The 22,688-nt window shown below is 49.9% G+C and overlaps 1 protein-coding gene and 1 long non-coding RNA gene across 3 annotated transcripts; one reads left to right on the top strand and one right to left on the bottom strand.

Annotated features, from left to right (window-relative positions):
• The first annotated feature begins 1,875 nt into the window (after positions 1-1,875).
• LOC112643269 (uncharacterized) lies at positions 1,876-11,034 on the top strand. Of its 2 annotated transcripts, XR_004812790.2 has the most exons (4): positions 1,878-2,053; positions 2,399-2,479; positions 3,777-3,943; positions 6,061-11,034. It is a non-coding gene; the product is annotated as an uncharacterized LOC112643269 (long non-coding RNA). The 2 variants fall into 2 exon arrangements; XR_003125748.3 differs by lacking the exon at positions 6,061-11,034 and having other exon boundaries at positions 1,876-2,053; positions 3,777-4,558.
• A 1,852-nt stretch (positions 11,035-12,886) lies between these two features.
• On the bottom strand, positions 12,887-16,958 carry BTG2 (BTG anti-proliferation factor 2). The gene is made up of 2 exons (XM_025421216.3): positions 16,712-16,958; positions 12,887-15,402 (listed from the first exon to the last, which is right to left on the bottom strand). The coding sequence occupies exons 1-2, from the start codon at positions 16,863-16,865 to the stop codon at positions 15,068-15,070; spliced, it is 489 nt and encodes a 162-aa protein (XP_025277001.1). The 5' UTR covers positions 16,866-16,958; the 3' UTR covers positions 12,887-15,067.
• Positions 16,959-22,688: the final 5,730 nt, after the last annotated feature.

Genomic DNA, 22,688 nt, shown 5'->3' with positions numbered 1-22,688 from the left:
GGGATCCAGTCCTGCAGGGGGCTCCCTGCATGGAGCTTGCTTCTCCCTCTGCCTGTGTCTCTGCCTCTCTCTGTGTGTGTCTCTCATGAATGAACAAATACAATCTTTAAAAATCATAATAATCTCACTTTAAGGATAAGAAAACTGAGGCATTGAGAAGTACCTTGCCAGTGGTCACAGAGTTAGTCAATGGCAGAGCCAGAGTCAAATATATGTAGTGTGTTTCCACATAGGGGCCCACTCTGACCTTGCTCTTCATGGTATAGCCCTTGCTTCAATATTGTCAGAGAAAAAGGCTGAAACAGGCTGCCTTTTTTTTTTTTTAAGATTTTATTTATTTATTCATGAGAGACACAGAGAGAGAGAGGCAGAGACACAGGCAGAGGGAGAAGCAGGCTTCATGCAGGGAGCCTGACGTGGGACTCGATCCCAGGTCTCCAGGATCTCGACCTGGACTGGAGGCGGCGCTAAACTGCTAAGTCACCTGGGCTGCCCCAGGTTGCCTTTTGAAGCAGCATGTATCCCCAAGGGCGGGAACTCCAATTATCTACTTTGTCAGTACTTCCATAGGCTCACTGTATAGTCTCATCATATAAAATAAGACCAGATGGGGGCCCCTGGGTAGCTCAGTCGGTTAAGCATCTGCCTTCAGCTCAGGTCATGATCTCAGGGTCCTGGGATCCAGCCCTGCCTGGGGCTGTCTGCTCAATGGGGAGTCTGCCTCTCCTTGTCCATCAGCTGATGCCTTCTCTCTCTCTCTCAAATAAATAAATTCTTTGAAAAAATACTTTAAAAAGATGAAACCAGATAAAATGGTGAGTTTACGATATATGAGTTTTACCACAAAGGAAAGGAGGGAGAGAGGAAGAAGGAAGGAGGAAGGAAGGAAGCAAGGAAGCAAGGAGGGAAGGAAGGAAGGAGAGAAAATCCTAGCACCCATCTGCCCAGTGCTGATCACCACTGTTGAATCAATCTGAAGCATCCCTTAGTGCCAGAAGAGAGGTGAAGGAGTGATCCCCTTTCACACTTTACAGCTTTGTTGGATGTTTCCAAAATGGACCTCACTTAGGGCAGACATGAACTTTGAGATTGGGGAGTGGCAGGCAGGAGATCTACAAAGAAAGGCTGAGCCCCTACTCCCACCCACTTTAAGAAAAGGTGACTTGCAGGGCACTGCTTGGATCTGGAGAGCAATCTCTGACTCACTTCCAGCCCTCCTTCTCCTACTGCCTGAGCTCTGACCTCTGGTTTGGAACTCTCTACCTCCCCCACCCACATCTGGGCTCACCCCACACCCACTTCGCAGCTCCTTAGGCACACCATCTGCCTAGCCTCCCCTATTCCCCCGGGGACTTTACTCCTTTTATTGATACCTTTAAATAATTAAGTGCCCCAAAGCTTCCCCCACTCTGATGATCCCAGCCCCTGGCCTGGGATGTTATTCAAAGACCAGGAGCTGGTTGGAGGACTGCCAACCCCACTGGCTCTGTTCAGCTCCTTTCTTTTACTGCTCAGCTGCCGGGCAGCTAATGGGCCCCTCTGCCTGCCAGGCTGCAGAAACCAAATAAAAAGCAAGGGACTCTAAGGGATTGATAAGAGTGGGTCAAGAGGAAGATACCAGACCCACACAGAACTGGGTCTGAAGCGATGGGGACAGAGAGTGGAGAGAGAGGCCCAGAGTGGAGAGCTGTATAATGAGGAGAGGGCTGGAGGCTGTCAATCACTGGAGTGGTTTGGGTCTTGGGCAGTGTCCTCATGCAAATTATCTTAGTGAGTCACCGGAAAGTTCCATCCAGACACAAAGAAGCTGCTTCTCTCACTCGTTAACTCTCTCACTGCCCTACAGAAGCCCCCCCACCATGGCCAGGCAACCAAACAAAAGGCCTGAGCCCAGCAGTGCATGAAGGAGTGAATGGGTGAGAACCTCCATGGTGACGTCTCACCAGACAGATGGCAACAGTTGCCAGCCTCCTTTCATGAATTCCCAGTCATAAAGAACAGCCCCTATCCCTCCAGAGCCCATCAGCTCCTCAGAGCCAGCCCAAAGATACAAGTTGGTGGGGAGGCGGGGTGGGAGGCTGCCAGGGAGTGTGTGTGTTTGCGGGGGTGGGGTGGGGGTGGGTGGGCGGGGAACTGATGCTGGATGTTTGGCTAGAAAACAAAAAGGTTGTTCAAAGCACTGGCACTGGGGCCAGCCTGCCCATCTGTCCTCCTTTGGGGAGGCTCTGCCTCCGTGCGCCCCCTCGGCTTCTGGCAGCTCTGAGCAGAGCCAGGGGACCCTGGGAAGGGAGACCTCAATTTGGACCAGCAGTGTTGTGCCCACAGTTGTTTGGGGCTTCGTGCTTTGAGGCTTTCATTACAGAAAATCCCCCAACTGGGCATTGTTTCATCTCTTCAGAAATAAGGTTAAATGGAAAATCCAAGGCCTTGGGGACAGGTGGAGAACAGTCGGATCTGGTCCTCGCCATTAAATAATCAGGTTTGAGTTGTTCTAGAATATGATCCTGTCAAAATAATCCAGAAATGTCCTCAAACATCAGAAGCCAGTGGAGACGAGGGGACCAGGAATCAGAGGACCCAGCTCCACTCTTAGCTCACCATTTGGTTGTTGTGTAATTTGGGCAAGTCATGCCAGCTGGCCATCGGAATCCCAGTTTCCTCTCTGTTGGTTGGGGGTAAAATCACCTGCCACCTCTGCCTCCCAGCACTGTGGAGAATAAGCGGATGTGCAATCCACAGTTGTAAAAACAGGAGAGGCTGTGCAAATACAAGGCTTTGCTCTCAATTTCCCCGCACCCATATCTCCCAGGAGGTGGAGTGGGCATGGCACGTTCAACATTTTCAAAGTACTTCATATCTATTCTTTTGTGAGATAACTGAAAACAAAAATGTCTAGGATGGTGCAAAGATTTATATATATATACATAAATATATATATTATCTATATAGTAGATATATATATATATATAAATGGAAGCTCCCCTGCTTCCCGCCACTGACCTACCAGTTTCTTGAATCTCCAATGTTTGTCTCCCTTCTCTCTCTGCCTTCCAATATCAGCCCAGCCTCATTAGAGAAAATTAGTGGGAACTCTAGGTTAAAGGGCTAAGAGATCTCAAAAAATTCAGAATGAAAAGGAACCATTCCTTGGGTCTTAAAGGGATAAAAAGGTGCAGCATATGCAAAATTATGATTCTGAGGCCATCAGCTTGCCTCTGAGCTAAACTATACCCCCCTACCACCACCATTGCATTTTCTGCAGAAGGGCTGATCTGGTGGTGCTGGGAGAGCTGGGTTGGGAGATGGGGGTGAGGAATAGAGTGGCTGCCCAGGGACACAGGGGACAGAGCTCTCTGTACTCCTCCTACGTGGCTTCATGTCCTGCTCTTTCATCCACCCACCTGACCTGTTTGTGTTGCCCAAGGTGACCATGCTCAGTTGGTTTGGGTTTCTTCTCTCTGGCAAAAGATAGTAAAGGCATTTCTCAAAACATCTCTCTCCCAACCCTTGCCCAAGCTAACCTCACCCATCTCTGACCATTTCCATTTGCCTAACAACCATCTGGGCGCGAAGTACTGTGTAATGTATTGTTCTGTGTCATTTCCATTAGTTTGCATTTAATCCATGCCTGGCATTCCTGAACTCTCATAAATAATTATCCCATCACCTCCTTCAGACTGGCAACGCCCTGAGGACAAAAACCTGTTTCCTCCTCTCTGCCTTCCCCCACCCCCACCCCCACCCCCACCCTGTGCTTCTTTCAAGGACCCTCTCAGGACTTAAAAGGGCAAAGAGAAAGCTGAAATTCCACCCAAAGAAAAGGTCTTTCAAGTTGTCCTGTGCAGCTGGCCCTCTGCTTGGCTCCAGATACAGCCCCTGGGCACCAAGGCCAGCGTGGATCTGCTCCAATCCTCCCATTCCGTTAACACGGTGATCTTGACAAGTGCGTGTTCCTTGTGTTCTGCCCTTGTGTCTTTGAATCTCATCCTATGACACCACCACTGTTCCATTTTTTGTTTTCCCCACCTGGGAGGTGATGGGGGAAAAGTCTGTTGGTCAAGCAGGGATTATGTTAGGGAGGTTATTCTCCTTTTGTGAAAACAAGAGGAGCCACTAGGACCTAAGCCTCCACCCTGACAGGCACAAGGAAGAAAGGAAATGGGTCAGAACGAAGACAAAGAATTCCTGTGTTTTGCACCAGGGCTGGAAGTCAGTCCATCTGGTTGGTCTGTCTCCACTGGAGTGAAATTTCTCCCACTGGAAAGGCACAAACGGCAGATGAGGGGTTGGCCACTGGGGTGTCTAGACCAGACCACCTGGTCCCCCAGCCCTCTTGCTGTCCGATTCAGCCCCAGGTTCTGTATTAGAGCCAGATGCTCTTTAGAGGTGATCTCTAGGGCCTTATATTCATTTGGAAATATGATACATAAACAAAAGAGAAAACCACGGAAGACAGAGGCACACAAAACACTATCCACATAAGGAATCACAGACAGAGCAGCAACTTCTTCCTTTAAGAGTTCAGAAAGTTTTTATAAAATTACTTTAGGGAAAATGGAAAGGCTGGGGGTTATTCTGTATGTTGGTAAATTGAACACCAATAAAAAAAAAAAAGAAAAAAAAGAAAATGGAAAGGATTTCATGCATGAGAAGCAACCTAAGCTTGAACTTAAAAGATGTGTAAGCTTGAGATTGCACTCTTCTTATCTCTTGACTATCTGCAATGTGAACGGTGGCTTGGTGTTAAAGTTCCTGGAATCCAGAAGACCAGAGAGCTAAGGGTGGGGTGGTGGCAGAAAAATTAGGAGAAGCCATGGATCTAGTTTTGTCTTAATTTTTCTTGTTGTTTCTCTCTCTTTATTGGGCCAGGCCCAGATTTGAGCTTGACTCTGCCACTCACTAGCGGTGTACCTAGAGATCACCTGCTATATCTTGCCAGAGCCTCGGTCTCCTCTCCTCTAGTCTAATGATAATAATATCAATGCATAGAGTTCTGAGGATTTCATGAGATTATGTACCCGCTGAATCTCACCAGTGCTATTATTGCATTATTCTATTAGCCCACCACAAACATAAGGACAGAAAAGGATTAAAAAGGTAGCACTCATTCATTCATTTACAATATTGTTGCGAGCCCACTTTGGGCCAGGCCCTGTGCAAGCACTGGAGATAAAATGTAGAATCAAAACAGCCTGGATCCCCAGGAGTCAACAGCCTACCAAGGAGACATAAATTAAATAATCAACTAGATGAGTGGACCGTTTCAACTGCAATGAAGAAACCTGAACCACAAATACTGCTTTCCTTCTTGGGAAGAGTGGCCAGGGAGAAACCCAAGACAGCATGTGGCTTTGCACCCACTGGCTGGGGCTGTGGGGAGGGGGCTTGGTGAAGATGGGGTGTGCAGTTATTTCAGGTCTCACATAAGGACATGGAGGCTCTACCTGGCCACTCTTGGCTTTCAACTCAAGACACAGTGCCATCCCTTTCATGGCAGGTGGACAGTGGAGGGTGACCCAGCACCACTCACCACTCAGACTTGTCCTGTAGGGATTAGAGTCCAGGACAATGGGGACTCTGCCCTGAGGTTCCTGGGGTGACTCACGCTTTAGGCCTGACTCCTCCTCTGGGGAAAGGGGACCTGGGTAGGGGAAGCTTCTGGACATTTCACTTGTGAAATTATCCTTTTGGCATGACCCAAAAGAAGCCCCTGCCCTGCTCTACTGAGGAAGCCTTCTTGGGCTGGTACTGTTTACAGGCTCTCAGAAAGGCAGGTGTTGGGAGGCAGCTGCTGCTTGTGGTCTGCTCTCCCCAGATACAGGAGCGCCTGCCCTCTCCCACACTGGCTGCCATTGGCTCACAGGAGGACCAAACAGACTTGTCCTCCACCCTCACCACCCTGCCAGCAAACGAAAAGCGCACAGGAAACACCTGGAGGAGAGGGCAGCTGGCAGGGGGACCTCTGCCCAAAAGAAGAAAAGAGTTTGCAGGAGTTGGGCCAGTGAGGAGCTGGGAGTGGGTGCTCGGATGTTTAGTTGCACTTCTCTTGGCCCCCACCAGCTGCTGAGAATGAGCTGCTGAGTTGTTCAAATGCACCATCACGGCCACCCCATCTCCCTACTCATCGATAAAGGGATCATTCCCCTCCAGTGCCAGCTTTCCTAGAATGAGGACAAGAACACCCATAAAGCAAAGACTGCTCAGTGGGTTTTGCCTCTGCCCCTCTCTTCCCTCCAGTGGTCTCCTCCCTCTCAGAGTCAGACCCTCTTTGGATCATGTAAGTTGAAAACCATGGCATGAAGATAGAATCCTTAACCAAGGCAGCAGCCTGTGTCACGTGAAAATCTATTCCAAAGAAAAGTCTTCGTTTATTTCTAAACTTATCTAAGATCTGCATCCATCTCTGCCTGCTTATTGCTCATTACTTCAAGTGGTTGTGGTTCCAGGGGGAGCAGACTTGACTGAGGAGAATCTAAGCGAAGCCCTACCATCAGCGTCTGCTCAAGAACACTTTTGCTGGTGTGTAGACTGTGTGCTGGGAACTGTGTGTGTGCATGCCGGGGTGACAACCCACCAGGCCCCTCACCTTCTTTTAGGAAATTCCCAGAATGGGTAATTTCCTTTCTGGGTCTGGAGGGGCCAGATTGGAAGGGGGCCATGAGGAGAAGTCACTTGCCCCACAGCCACCTGTGGGGACACCACAGTTTCCTCAACTCATAGCTTTGCATTCAACGGCCAGCGTGCTCAGACTGTGGAGTGCCAAGCCATGTACAACACACAGGAGTGTAAGGAGAAATAGAGGGCAGTGATTCTTCCTACGGAGGCAAGTATGGTCACAGTTGGAGAGAGGACATGAGCTTGCAAAGCCTCCAGACATCAAAAATGATACATGAAGATGTGCTGACTGTATCGGTAACAAAAATGTAAACAGTAATAAAAGATGTGTACACATCATTAAAAGGCCCTGGAATGAGGAATCTATTATGAAAGTGTAACCAGTTTTAAACCATAGGTATCAATGTTGAAAAGCCTTGAGGTGAGAATGTTTTTCAAGAGCACAAGTGGAATTATTCAGGGATGGCATTGTGGAGAGGCAGCAGGGGAAGGAAGAAGCATGGACTCTGGAGACAGACACATCCAGATTTGAAATCTGTTTCCACCAACCCCCCCTCTAGTTTCTGGTGCTTGGCTTCCTTCATCTGTGAACCCGAGGTGACAGGACCTCGCAGTGTGCGTGTGGAGATTACAGGAGAGAGGCTTTGTGTAAGGCACCAGGCAGAATGCCTGGGAGCAGTGGGTGTTCAGCACCTGGGCAGGTGCTCATGTCCTAGCAGAAAGTATGTCAGCATACTCTGATGAGTGATTTGGGGCCATCATAACTGGCAGAGTAGAGAGACTTGCAAATGTGGTTGTAGCAGCAAGGAAAGGTGAGCAGAAGAGAATTGAGAAGGTGGGGGGTGGTGTCCTGGTGTGGTCAGGCCATTTCACAGGGTGTCCAGGGTTGGAAATATTCGGACAGCCTTGTATTCCCATCTTACATGTTCAGAATGCAAAGAAAGGCAGCAGAAAGGGAATGGCACAATGAAAATGACGTTTGTGGTGGTCCCGGGCTGCTGGCCAGGTCCTGTAGGGAGGCAGGTAGAAGGCTGTTGAGTTATTTCATGGGTGATGGGCCGGGCCAAGGGCTCTGTGCTGGCCTACACAGCCCAGAAGAATCAGAGTTCCCTGTTCTGTCTGGGAATGGAAATAAGATGGTGAAAGGTGATTTAGCACAAGGGACTCATTTTACAGATGAGAAAACGGAGGCTCAGGGTGGGAGGGCAGGGGACACTAGTCAAAGATGTCAGAGAGTAACATTCTAGTACTAGTTACTGCCAGAACTGAAGCTAGGGCCCCTATTTCCCAACTCTTAGGCCAAAAGGTGTTTCTACCACCCGGCAGCTGGCCTCCAAGGTCAACACTGGGAAGGATTTCTGTGGACAAGAGCAGTATTCAGTATCTGTGGAGTCTGTTCTCCCTCTCCTGCTACCGAGGTCAGAATTGCTTAACCACATGTGGCCCAGCCATCCGTCCAGGTGATTACCTTCTGGGTAAGCCCACTTTAGGGAGTTAATTGCTAACTGAGGTTCTCTCACATTATGATTTGAAGTGTGCCCACCCCTCTCTAAGTAACATTTGCATTTCAACAGCAGATGCTTAAAGACCTAAGAGCTCACAAGATTCAAAGGATTGTTTTCTTAAGAAGATACAACCACAGGTTAGCTATTCTGAGCTCTTCTGACCCTTCACTGGCAGACCGTGAATGCACTTGATGTTTTTCTTCCACCTCTCATCTAAATTCCTTTCATCTGTTAGCCCTAATTCTTGGCAACATTGACATTCATCTGTTCAGCAATTATTCGCTAACACCTACTAAGCACCAAGCACTGCTCAGGTAATGTCCCTGGCTTACGTTCTAGCTGTAAATTCAGGGTTATAAAGGCTAGGACAGAGGAAAACACTGAGTAGCATGGGAAGGGACGCTATCACTGAGAAGATCTGAATCTTGAGAGAGGAGAGTTAACCAGAGAGAAGCAGGTAGGTAGGAGGGGTCAGAACATTCCTTGAGCAGAGGCCCAGAGGCTACAGGCCCAGGGACCAGTTAATGGGCACCAGTTGAGGGTGGCAAGCTGCTTCTAGTCTAATCCTTGAAGGGGAAGCAGAAGCCCTATGTGTGCCCGGGTCCTATCAGAAACATGGTGGGATGTTCCTTCAAGAGATCACAGCCAAGGTGACAGTGTGCCATCAATGCCTTCAATGCACGAACCTCCTTCCGGTTTGGGAGATGGGGCCAGAAAGCCCGATATCCCTATTCCCAGGTGGTCCAAATCTTATCATAAGTCAAACTGTAAGCCTATGCAAATAAGTACTTATAAGCAGTTTACCACTTGAAAAAAATTAGTTATCATCATTAGAACTTAGGGATATGTAAAATAAAAGTCTATATTTCAGGGGCACCTGGGTGGCTCAGTCAGTTCAGCATCTGCCTTTGGCTCAGGTCATGATCCCAGGGTCCTGGGATCAAGCCCGCATCAGGCAACCTGCTCAGTGGGGAGCCTGCTTCTCCCTCTCCCTCTGCCTACTGTTCCCTCTGCTTGTGCTCTCACTTGCTCTATCAAATGAATAAATAAAATCTTTTTTTTAATGTCTATATTTCAGTTTTCTCTCAAAAAAAAAATCTCAATATCTAGTGTCACTGGTCTTCCAGGGAGGCAGCAGACGACAGCTAAAGAAGAGGGTCTTTTTCAAAGCCTGAACTCACTCTCTGAGTTCCCCACAGCCTGTGTCCAGCTGTCCTCAGTCACTGATGGCCCGGCTCTACCTTTCACTCCTCCAATGCCCACTGAACTGAACTTTAAATGGCCCCTCCTTGCTGGTGCTGGTCAAGAAAATAGCCCTTGCTTCAACCTGCCCAGCTATAACCTCATCTTATCTGATGTGCTCTGGGGCAGCCTGTCAGGTTTGCTGGGCAAGGGTTGAATAAAGGCCTGCCCTTGTTCATGGCAACAGGGCTAGGGTGTGGTAGAGCCACTTCACCTGGGAGCACAATGACTTGGAGCTGTGGGTGCCCAGGGAAGCAGGCCTCTTTCAAATCAGGGGAAAGGATAGGTAGCACATCTAGGGTATGCTTGTTTGTGTAAGATTATTATCCAGGGCCCTGGTTGCCTCTTAGACCCAGTTCAAATATTTTTCAGGCCAGCTCTGCAAAGAAGTGGTGCAGAAAGGAAACCAGAATTCTCTGGAACTCACTAGGCTTGCCCTTCTCAGCTTCCCCATTTCTCTCTCTTCCTGGAAGGAACACGTGGGTGTGATTCCACCTATGGGCAGGATGGAGATAAGCAAAGTTGTTATTGGAGAATTCGTTTCCCCACCCACTGTGTGTGTGAATGAGCACATAGTCCAGTTTGGTATTAATCCACAAGCAGATCATGGAGCCAAGAGGTCAGAGTTTCCCTCCAGCCAATGAGATCGAATGTCTGGTGAGGACATGGTACATTTCAGCAAGGATGGCCAAGATCAGACACGAATGCCTTCATTCGTTCTGCAGATTCTTATAGAGTACCTACTATAGGCTACATGATACCTATATCATGTATTAGGAAGGGCTCTTGAACTGTGAACATTTTTTGTTTGTTTTGTTTTTATTTTAAGTAGGCTTCATGCCCAATGTGGGGCCTGAACTCAGGGACTCTGAGATCAAGAGTCACATGCTGTATCAACTGAGCTAGCTACATGCCCTTGGACTGTGAAACGTTTTCAGCAAAGGATTGAAAACCATCTTTCAATAGGGGAGGCCGGGGGCTGCTCAGTTGTTGTTACCCGCAGCCATTCTGGGAAGCACTAGTAGAAGTGCTACTTAGATCATCGTTTCCTCCCAGTCATCAAAATGTCAGAGTATCCTTACTCATCTCAGGACCAATTCAGATTAACTTCAATTTAAAACTACAATTCTCATATGTGGAGTACTTAAATATGCCAAGCCTTCTTCCAAGTGGTTTAGATCTCACTCGATCCTCCTTCCTGTTTTGAGATGGGTTCTTATCTTAAGTCCCCTTTTACAAATGGGGAAATGGAAGCCTGGTTGATGTAACTTGCTCCAGGTGCCATAGCCAGGAGGCAGGTAGTAGAGTTGAAGTCAGATCCCTAGACAGCCTGAGCTGCTAACCCCTGCGGTACTGCCTATTGTGCTTGGAAATGGAAACCTTATCGTGAGCTGGAGTGTGATTCAAGCAAGGGGAAGACTATTTATTATTCCACTGCCCAACACAAATGACCTTCCATTCATCTACTTGAAAATGATTATAATAATTGTGCTAATTTGCCCTCCGTCATTGCCAGGATAATGGAGATGATTTAGAATCAAAAGCTGAAGAAGGAAACAGAGATCATTCAATCCAACTCCCTAGTTTCTGAGACAGGAAAATTGAGGGGCTTTGTCCCAAATTCACACAGCTAGTTAGGAAGAACCTGGACTACAACCCATATATTCTCCCTCCCAGCCCAGAACTCCTTCCACCGAATTAGGCTTTGCTGGGCCTTGGTTCCAGTACTGGCCTAGAAGCCAGGAGTCCTAACTATCTTGGCTCATGTAAAGCTGCTCTAGGGCTGATGTCAGACTCACAGGGGAGGGTTTCTTCCCCCTGGGCTTGCCTGTTGAAACCTCAAGCCTTCCCCCACCCAAACATCCTTATCAGAAGCTGGGATGGGCCCTTAATCTGCAGCTCCCAGACCTTGTCTACACTGTCTGGACAGTGCCTTATCATCCAGAAACAGCCGACCGAGTTTAGGTCTCCCAGGCTGGCACCGTGTACCAAGTGGGGAAGCTGGGAGCAGAATGGACCAACCAACACCTGGTCCCTGAATGCACAAAAGCTACCAGCAGCAACTCCTCAAACTGCTCCTGTGCACCTCTATGCCCCCAGCTAGCCAAGAGGTGCTCACTGCCGCCGCTAAAATTCAAACTAAAATAATCTGGGGCTTGATCACAGAACACTCCCATGTAAATCTAGGAACTGTCAGTCTACCTGAGCCAAGAGTGATTCCCCAAATCAATCTGCCTTTCTACAGTCTCCCTGGCTTGGAGACAGAGGTGGATGATGCTCTCTTGGCCTCCAGATAACTCTCCCTTTCAGGCTTTTTAGACACGAAAACAACGAAATCTCCTTGAGTGGAGCTTGTTAGAAAACAAGACAGGCTGACAAGGATAGCACACCGGGAGGGGCAAAAATTCAATCCTAACACCACCCTTTCATCCCACAAGGCAGGTCCTTACAAATGAGTGCCTAGGACATTTGTGTTAGAAGGTACAGATGCAAATGGGACCATTTCTTCAAATAACCTCTTGACACAAGTGGGTCCCTATAACCAATTCTATTCGTGAGACAGATGATCTGGCCTCCCCCAGCCCCATCTCCTGCCTCCTCTACCCCTCCACTGTACCATCCACAGTCCTCTCTGGTCCCCTTGCCACCTAAGACAGGTCAAACCACACGTTTGTTAATGAGGGTCATGGAGGTGTTGTGTGTTGATGGGGAGGTAGTTCTGTTCACAAATCAATGTGTTTAAAATGTAATTTAAATACAGCCCACTTCTGACGGAGAAAAAAAAACTAGCCCAGGTTAATGATGTACTTGTGACCTCAGTGGGAACGGCTGAGCTTGCAAATAGGACAGGGAGTGCAGAAGCCTGTGTCACCACCTCACAGACAAGAGCACAAGAATCAGGCATGATAAAAACTATGCTTATTTCCTTGCATATGTCCTATCTGTACAGCCACGGGGAGTAATTGGTAACAAACCTTTGTTGTCTGGAGTAGCTGCTCTTTAGCCAACTGGTAGCCTTGGCCTTTGGTCACAAGATGCTAAGGCCAGATGCTAAGGCCCAACTGCTCTCATCTACTAAGAATGGAGGGTACCAAACGGCAGTCCCAGAGGTGACGAGAGCCTGGCCCAGGAACTTTCAAACAATTCTGCCCCAATCTGGGAAGTGGTTCAGTGCCCCTGCTCACCATCTCGGTCTGAGACTCAATCATATGTAATATTTTCACTCCCTTGGGCTGATGGACAGTATAGAGGTGCTGAATGAGCAAGTGAGCATGGCTGAGGCCCGGCCAGGCTCAGGAGTGCTCAGTCTAGAACAGGCCCCCTCTAGCATCTTCACAGGGAAGTGAGAACAGGCACTCAAAAATGAAGCAAGGAGTTCACACAACTAGATTTTTTATCCTAGCCATGTGCTCCAGGTCTTCAGGGTATTGCCGAAGAGAAATACTGAGACATCAAGAAAGGATCTGGATCTGAGGGAAAGGCTTAGTGATGCGGGAATGTGACCTTCTCTATTACCACTCGGCTTCATCTGCTACATTTTTATTAAAGTAACAAAAACAGCATACATTTGTCCATAAAGCTGTACATTCTTCCATATAAAAACACTATCATACAATTAGTAACCCTTGTCTTTTCTGTCACAATAGCTTACAAACGTACGACTATTTATTTTTACTTAATAGGAGAGACAGGCCTGCTCAACAGTCCAGCTCTGGGTGTTTTGTTTTTAAAGTGAACATCAAAAAAGAGAGATGAAGCATGAGACTGTGAGGCTGCTTTTAGAAAGGCGGGGACCTGTTTGCAGACTAGATGCCACACCACAATGTGCAGATTCACAGCTTCGTTTCCATCCACAGGCCAGAAAAGGAGCTCTTGGGTCTGTCGGCCTAAAGTTACCTCTAAAGCAAGAAATGTTGAAGCAGGGTCTGGGAAGATGGCTCGGGAGTCTAGAGTTGACAAGGAGGCAGAGCTGGCAGGAATCAGTGGGGACAGTGTTTGGTAAATAGCACCTTTGTGTTCAGAACTGAGTAGTTCAGGGATCCAGGGGAGGGTATCAGCAGGGGAGTAGGGACCCCCCAGGTAGGGAAGAAAGTTTCCTCACCAGGGGGCCAACAGCCTGGCAGGCTGGACAGGAGGGTAGCCAGGTCAACTAGAAGCTCTAGCTGTGTCCTTCTAAAGTGATTCGGGCTTGCAAAACTCAAGACCTTCTGAGAAGCCCTCACTCAACGTCACTGAAAAACCCAAGGAAGGGATTCTTTCCCAGTCTAGATTTCCACTGGCTCCAACCCAGAACAGTAAATATTGCACAAATCTACAGACAAACTTGGATTGTACTGAGAGGCAGCAACTTCCCCACAGGTGCTCTGAGCACCAGGGAAAAGGGGAAAGGGAAAAAACAAAAAACTATGCCCAGGACTGTGGCTTTTAGTGTCAGCCCTACAAGAATACCAAGTAGTCCTGAAGAACTTGGCTCATTCTCGCTTCAGTCCAGGAATACCTGCAAGGCTGACCAGCCATCCAGAGTCCTGTGGATGAAGACAGAGGGAGCATTCCCTAAGCCCCCTCCAGGGCACCAGGTTCTGAGAGGCAGTTCTCTTTAGGAAGGACCCAGGAGGCCATATTGCACAGTGAGTGAGAGAGAGCTCGTTCTGGAAAACTGGGTAGTTCGGTGACCCAACCAGAAAGGGACAAGAGCAGGAGAGTCAGGGAGGAGTGTTGTGCTTTTAAAAAGGCAGTAATAAAGAACCTGGAGTTCCCCAGAGCTTTTGAGCCAACTCTTGAAGGGTTAATGGCAGCAGCATCAGGACTTTCCTGTGGTTCCAAAAAGAAGGATTTTGGCCAAAAACAAATATCCCCAGTGGATACTCTTTGGGTCCCAAAATTCCATTGCAAATCATCCCCAAATTATTCAGCACACATACTCACACACAGAGCAGCACATAGCAAAGCGAAGGTTTTGTGCAGAGTACCCTTCCATCCCAACCCCAATAACCTCTAACTCCTGCCTTACTCCCCTGACCCCCATAAAACAAAAAGCTTTTGTTTCCTGCCTGGGAAGCAACATCTACAGGCCCCTGAGCATAGAATCAGAAACAAGTCATGATTTCAAGAAAAGTTGCTTAGGACAGAAGCGATCAGGAGAGGCCTTTTCACTCTGCCCTGGATCTCACTGGAAAAATAAAAGATAAGATTAGACAACAAAGCATAACTGAAGTCCAGGCTCAAATGCTCCTGAGGAGAGGGGCCAGGGATGCAGATGTCCTGCTCAGGACAGCAAGAGGTCTGGATTCGGCCTTTCTCCCTACCGCAGGGCAGCTCTTGACCCGTTCTCATTCACAGTTGCTAACCTTGCTTGCTCCCTCTCATATCTTCCTGGGGAGGCCAGCCAAGCTTCTCCCGCCTCGCCCTGGTCAGGCCCACCCCCTTGTAGGCAGGCACTGGCTCCCAGACTCCAGCCCCAACAGTTCTCTCCAAAGGCACCTGGGGAGACCACTTCCAAGCAGCTCCCTTTAAGGATTTTTTTCTTTAAAAAAAAAAATCTTTTGGGTTTTTTTTCTCTTTTCTTAAAAAAAAAAATATATATATATATATATATATATATATATCTTCATTTAAAATACAGTCCCCCAGGTTGAGGTATTCAGTGGCCTGTTGTCACGGCAGAATGAGTACAGTAGAGTGCCTGGTCAGGGGTGGCAGGGGATCTAACTGGAGACTGCCATCACATAGTTTTTCGAGGGGCTGCTCCGGCCCAGCATCATTTGGTTCTTGCAGGTGAGGAGCCCATAGGAGGCAGCCACAGGGGCCTCCTCGTACAGGACGCAGATGGAGCCATCCTCCCCGATGCGGTAGGACACCTCATAGGGGTCCACCCACAGAGTCAGCTCACTGGGCAGCAGCCGGTGCAGCTGGGGCTGGCTGAGTCCGATCTGGCTGGCCACCTTGCTGATAATGGGGTCCATCTTATGGTTGATGCGAATGCAGCGGTAGCCTGAGCCCTTGGATGGCTTCTCAGGAAACCAGTGGTGTTTGTAGTGCTCTGTGGGGATGGAACAAAAGGGAGATGGCTTGGTTAGAGTAGCTGGGCTGTGGAGGCTACCACAAGGGTGGGATGGGAATGAAGGGATAGAGTAGAGGAAGGAACCCAGAGATTTTAAGTAAGCAACGTGGTTTCTCATGAGTTCCAGGACCCTCCTGGAACCCTCCTGCCACCGAAGCAGAGGAAATTATATGGGATTCCTTCCTCACTCCTTCTAGGCAAGGATGTGAGTGTATATGGGGAGGGAGTCCCCATAGTTCTGGGGCAATCCCAAGCAGACAGTGTATTGCTGTTAGCACACACACACACACACACACACACACACCCTCCGGTTAAGAAGGAGGGGTGAGACCCGAGGACATGTCCAGGCAGTGCTCCTGGAGACAGATGAGCTGAAGTTGCAAGGCCGGGAAGGCTGCCATCATTGCTGTGGATCCACAGCAAGTCACTGTGTCTCCCACCCTGGGCCTCAGAGGCTCCCTCTTGCCTCCCTCAAAAGCCAGAGACCCTCTCTGCAGTGGCTAGGGAGCCAAAGCTGGGTTGTTTTTGATGAAACGTATGTTGCTCCTCAGAAGGCAGGATCTGTGTGGGCAAGTTCGGAGATGGCTATCGCTGCCCCGAGCCCAGTGCCGAACCCGCTAGAACAGCTGAGATAGGTCTCCCCCGGTTGCTTATCTGTCGTCAGCCCCAGCACACAGGCCAGCAGGGCGCAGTTACTACCTGCAAGGCTTTCTCAGCACCGTAACGAGGGGCAGATGGCTAAGGGGAGCCAAAGTGTACAGACGGGGCCGGGATTCCAACTTCCAGCAAGTAGCAGCCGGCCCGGGCGCGGCGCAGCCCGAGGACCCACGGCAGATCCACGGCCGAGGATCCAGGTCGCTGAGAAGCTCAGTGGCACCTTCTCGCCCCACAACGACCCGGTGGCTGGCGGGACTGCCCGTCCGCGCCGCCCCGGGGAATCTCGCTAAGGGCGGGGAGCTCGCACCCGCCCGCAGGCGCCTCTTCTCCGGGGGCAAGGGCCGGTGCCTGCGCCCGCGACCGAGCGGAGGAGCGCGCCGGGCCAGGGCCGTCCCGGGGGGACCCGAGCGCAGGGCCGGGCGGGGCGTGACCCAGGGCAGCGGAGGCCCGCGCCGGCCGCCCTCGGGGCTGGGGGAGCCCGAGGCCCGGAGCTGCTCGCGACAGCCCTGCCCTAGGAGGAAGGCAAGGCGGCGCGGGCGGGACGCGGGACGCGGGACGCGGTGGGGGTCGCGGCCGGGGTCGGGGCCGGCGGCGGGGCCGCGCGGACGCCGGGACGTCGGCGAGCGCTCACCGGTTAGCGCCTCCTGGAGGGCTCTGCTGAAGACCTTTAGCCTCTGCTCGCCCACGCAGCCCCGGGTGCTCAGGAGGCTGGAGACGAAGCCCGCGGCGGCGGCGATCTCCGGGAGCACGTCTGCTCTGCTCGCGGTCCAGCGGGCCCGGCTCATGTCGCGCGCAGCTCGGGGGCGGCGGCGGCGGCGGCGGCGGCGGCGAGCGCAGGGGAGGCCTCGGCGGGACGGTCGGCGGCGCAGGGCTCGACTCTGCGGGACTTGCCCGGGACGCGCCTTTCATACTGTTCCGAGAGGCGGGGGCGCCCGCGGCGGCCCCCATTGGCAGCGGCCAGCGGATGGGGCGGGCTCGGAGGCCGCCGCGCCCCGCCCCGCGCGCCCCGCCCCGCCCCGCCCCGCCCCGCCCCGCCCCGCCCCGCCGCCTCCTCGGCGCTGAGGTCATCGCCCGCTGACGTCACTGCTGGGAACCCGAGCGGCGCTCGCCGGCCGTGGGCGGCGCGGGGAGAGGGGGGCGGCCGGCTCGCCCCAACCCGGGAGTGCCTGCGGCCCTGCCCCGCCGGTCCCGCGACGCGGAGGTCACCCGCCGCCTCTTCCAAGAAGCTTCGCGGACACCCCCTCTCCCACGAGCTCCCTTTTCTGGCGCCCACGTTTTCCAGTGTCAGAACCACTCACCCGGACGCTTTGTCACCGCTTTACCGCTGTGCTGCGTTTGTGAAATAGGCTTCCCTGGGCTCTTCGGAGATGGGAACCAAACCTTCTGTTTACTTCGGGGATAGTCCCGCCTCCAGAAAAGCTCTGTGCTTCCTCTGCACCAGCGCCTTTCTCTTGCCCAGCTGCGTCCCTGTCCCACCTCTCTGACGGCCAGGGCCAGGGCGATGTCGTAAGACTTTTCTGTCGGCCCAAGTTATCTTCCTTGCTCTCGCTGTCTTTTAAATGCCAACATTTTAAAATAAGTGTCCAGCTCTCAACTGCACACAACTTCCCATCCACTTCTTTCTCCTTCCCTCTTCCCCCAGCCCTCTCTCTCCTGTCCATCCTTCTTATGGACTGAAGTTCTTGTAAACACGGTCTCCTGGGTAAAGAATCTCCAGGGTCCACATGCAGCACTGGGCCCAGCGCCTGTGATGGTGCCCGGCGCTGGGCACCATCTCCGGCGCTGGCCAGATGTCCCCTCCATCAAGCTAACTTCTAACCAACATCCTGGGGTCTGGCATAGTAGGTGCTCCATATTTATTTGCTAGGTGAGTCAAACCCAAAGGCGCCTGTAAATTCTTACTTTTCTTGAACTCTAGGTCCTGGTGACCACCTCTGGAGGCAATCCCTCCTCCTTTTCCTGGGCACCTGAGGCCAGGCTTCTCAGCCTCCCTTCCCCAGCTCTGTCTGCCCTGGATCCGCTCCTGCCCCTGTTCCCTCTCTGTGTTCCCGCACTCCTTTCCCTTTTCTCTCCAATTGCCTTCCTCAGAGAAACCCTGTTTATGATGATATCCACTCTGATGTTTACTTTTTCACCCCTGACTGTCATATCTGCATAGTGTGTGTCCTTTCATCCTGCTGCTACCACCTCCTGCTCTGTCCTGCCCCTTAGGTGTCCAGCCACCAGCTCAATGTCAGTCTAAGCCCACTGTCTTCCCCAGCTACCTTCCTAGTCAAAGATACCATCACTTCCCCAGGCACTCCAACCTGAAAACTCACCCTAACTTTTGACTTTTTTTTTTTAAGATTTTATTTATTGATGGATGAGAGACACACACACACAGAGAGAGAGAGAGAGAGAGAGAGAGAGAGAGAGAGGCAGAGATACAGGCAGAGGGAGAAGCAGCCTCCATGCAGGGAGCCTGATGCAGGACTCGATCCCGGGTCTCCAGGATCAGGCCCTGGGCTGAAGGTGGTGCTAAACCGCTGAGCCACCAGGGCTGCCCCCTAACTTTTGACTTCTTGATCTAGCCACAAGACTTGTTGCTTCTTCCTATCTAGATGATTGCAGTAGACTTGTCAGATCTCATCCCCCAAATTACCCTTTCCATTAGTAGAGCTGTATTCCCAAAAATCTGTATTCACTTACTCTTTCACTCAGCTCATTCTAAAACACCCTCCACCCTCATTTGTCTACTGCATTAAGTCTGGACTCCTTTGCCTAATATCTTGCCTAATCTTCCATCTTAAAAGAGACCTCATCCACCTTTTTAGGTTTCTGCCACTTTGTGTTCCAGGGTCATTCTCCTCACTATTCTCTAAGCATCAGAACAGCTCTGCAGCCCAAAGCCCTCAACATTTTGCCCATGATCCCCACCCCTGCCCTGTAACATGGTCCCCATTTCATGTATGCCTGAATACACCTGGCTCTGCTGCACCTTGGCTCATGCCATTATGTCCTGGACATCTATCTCACTGCCTCCTTCTTGCCTCTCCCAATCTCCCTCCCACAATCCTGAAGGCACAGCTGGAGCTTGGTTTTGTACCCTGAAAACCTGCACTAACCATTCTCCCACTACAGAATTAATGTTATCCATACCATTTATGTGGCATTTATAATCTATCATTTGATATTATTAGCGATATTTTTAGAGGTTGACATCTTAACATCAGTTGGCAGGCTGCTTGAAAACAAGTTACTATGCTCATTTGTCCTACATTTGTCCAGAACAGTTTAGATTTCAAATATTCTGGTCCACTGCTTCATATAGCTCATCAAGATGCCCTGAAACACATCCGGGAGATGTGCCTCTTCACCAGCTCCTCCCCAAAGCTGGGTCAGGCTAGATGAGACTCTTCCCTCTGGTTGCTGAGAGGAAAATGATTTGTTACAGAAAACAGGGTTGGAGTGGAAACAGGATGACCCTACAATATGTCATCCAGGGAGAGTAGGTGTTGCTCAGACCAGAATTGACCTAAGGCAACCACCAAGGAAATCAGGGAAACAGATTAAAATATAGATAGGTGAACAGGGTGGTTTAGCACCTAAATCTGAAAATACTTTACATCTGCCTGGGTGTGTCTTTGACAAAGGTTGGGTGTTCTTGGGCTTTGTTTTTGTCTAGAACTGATTTTTTTTTTTAAATCTTTTGGCAGATCATCACCTGCTTTTTTGGCCTTAGTAAATAGAACTCTGTCCTTATGTAGATTTTTTTAAAAGATTTTATTTATTTATTCATGAGAGACACAGAGAGAGAGAGGCAGAGACACAGGCAGAGGGAGAAGCAGGCTCCATACAGGAAGCCCAATGTAGGACTCGATCCTGGGACTCCGGGATCATGCCCCTAGCCAAAGGGAGGCTCTTAACCCCTGAGCCACCCAGGTGTCCCCTTATGTAGATTTTTGTATCACTCATCAGGTCACAAATCTAGTTCTCTATAGACCCAGGACCAGATTTGCCCACATCAAATATGGCGCTCTTTTCATTGGCCCATGGAATCTTTGCACTGTTGTTAAAAGGGCACGGCCCACAGTCCCACATGGTCCCTCCTCCACTACCTAGGTGTGTCTTTGCCTCCTTATTGGTGATTGGTTCCTGAACTTTGTATAGGACATCCAGGAACCAGAAGGCACTCCCCCTACTTTCTCATCCTCTGTTCTTTCTACTCACAAGCCTAGGGAGAGGAGGTTTAATTTTTCCCACACTTAAAGTTCCCAAGTCACTATGCATTGTAATTATACCCAATTCAGGATTTGGATTCTCAATCAGTTTCTTCTAAGAGCAGATACAGTATAGTTGTCCAAATTATTTTTGAAATCTCCTGAAACTGCCCTTCAGTTGCTAGGACCAGGATCCTTAGAAGCCAATGAAGTCCTTAGTTTCTAAGGACTCTACAAACCTAAAAGTCCAGGTTACACTTCTTCCCTTTGCATGTTGCTTTCTTTCTGCTTCCCGTTCCTTGGCATGGTCAAGGTATAACTGGAGCATCAGCATAAAGACAGTGGGTCCCTCCCTCCACCCCGCCTTCTTCCTGCTCCTCTTCCTCCTCATTCATTTCTTCCCCTTCTACCCAATCCCCTTCTACCAAGGGCCTGGAGTTGATTTTTTTTAAAGATTTATTTATTTATTTATTTATTCATGAGAGACACAGAAAGAGAGGCAGAGACACAGGCAGAGGGAGAAGCAGGCTCCCTGCAGGGTGCCCAATGCGGGACTTGATCCCAGGACCCCGGGATCACACCCTGAGCCAAAGGCAGATGCTCAACCGCTGAGCCACCCAGGAATCCTGGGCCTAGAGTTGAATTCTGAACATGAAATGCCCTGACATACTGTGCCAACCTCTGACTCTACCCATTGCCAAGTGGGCAGGTAGTGGTGAGGGTGGGGGTGGACATCAGTTCATGCCTCATCTGGATCAGAAACTTCTGTGCCATGTGAGCCTGACCTGCTGACTTCCTGGTCCTGCATGCCCATCTTACCCACTTGGATGGACCACCTATGTGGACCACTGTAGAGTGAAACATGGCATCCCACTCAGGACAGGGTCGCTCTCCTCAGGCCTCAGCTCTGGCCTTGTCTGTGAGGTAATCACAGAGGCTTGCTCTCCACTCCTTAGTCAGGAGCAGCCAGATCCTTGTGTATGACTCATCTTTCCCAGTGTCCTGTTTAGGCCTCTAAGGCCTTGGCGTGATTGCCAAGATTACCTCTCAGTTTCCTGATCACATGTGGAATCCTGAGGCTGAGCAAAGCTAATCTGCTGGCAGAGCTGAGCTGAGGTATTCTACAAGGATGACATCAGCTCACTCCCACTCTGTGCAGTGTGTAGTACTCGCGGGTCTCTGTATGTGTGCACAAGCGTGTGTGTGTGTGTGTGTGTGTGTGTGTGTGTGTGTGTATCAGCATGGGCAGGGAGAACAGCATATATAAATATATCTGAGTGAGTATACACTTCAATGTGTTGTGCGCTCTGATGTTCAAGAGTAGGAGGGAACATGGATATGTGTTTGTAGATGTTAAAATGCACTTAAAATAGTAGACACAGAGGAATGTCATTTCATGCGAAGTGTGGATGTTTTGGTGGAGTGTGTGTTTTGGCGGAGAGAGTAGATTTGGTGGGGTATGTCTGAGTGTGGCTGGTATAGATGCTAATTTGATCTTTCCTCTTTTCAGACCTCCCTGGTGACAGCCTCACTCAGCTGTCCAGAGCTGATAAGAAACACTACCCCAGGAGGGCCAGATGCCTCTTCCTCACTTCCTACTCAGGCTGGAAATACTGCCAAATATCTTCATCACTCTTTGTGAGCCTTAATGGGCAATGTCCAGGACATCTTCAGGGCTCTATGTCATCTCACAAAGTCATCCTTCTCAAGGGCAGCTCTAGGCCAGCCAGTCTGAGAGTTATTCTTTTTTCTTTTTAATTTAAATTTAATTTGCCAGCATATAGTATAACACCCCTTGCTTATCCCATCAAGTGCTCTCTTCAGTGCCCATCACCCAGTTACCCCAACCCCCCATCCCCCTGCCCTTCTGCAACCCTTTGTTCGTTTCCTAGAGTTAGGAATCTCTCATGGTTTGTCTTCCTCTCTCATTTTTCCCCACTCAGTTTTCCTCCTTTCCCTTTTGGTCCCTTTTACTATTTCTTATATTCCCCGTATGAGTGAAGCCATATGATGATGGATTTTCTCTGATTGACTTATTTCATTCAGCATAATACCCTCCAGTTCTATCCATGTCGAAACAAATGGTAGATATTTGTTCTTTCTGATGGGTGAGTAATATTCCATGGTGTATATATATATATATATATATATATAGACACACACACACATATATCACATCTTCTTTATCCTTTCATCTGTTGAAGGACATCTCAGTTCCTCCTACAGTTTGGCTACTGTGGACATTGGTGCTATAAACATTGGGGTGCAGGTGTCCTGGCATTTCACTGCATCTGTCTCTTTGGGGTAAATACCCAGTAGTGCAATTGCTGGGTCATAGGCTAGCTCTATTTTTAACTGCTTGAGGAACCTCTGGAGTTATTCTTTACAACCAGAAACAGGAATCAAAGA

The sequence above is a fragment of the Canis lupus genome, chromosome 38 (assembly GCF_003254725.2).
Source record: "Canis lupus dingo isolate Sandy chromosome 38, ASM325472v2, whole genome shotgun sequence".
NCBI classification, from domain to species: domain Eukaryota; kingdom Metazoa; phylum Chordata; class Mammalia; order Carnivora; family Canidae; genus Canis; species Canis lupus.
This window is presented reverse-complemented; position numbering and strand designations above follow the sequence as displayed.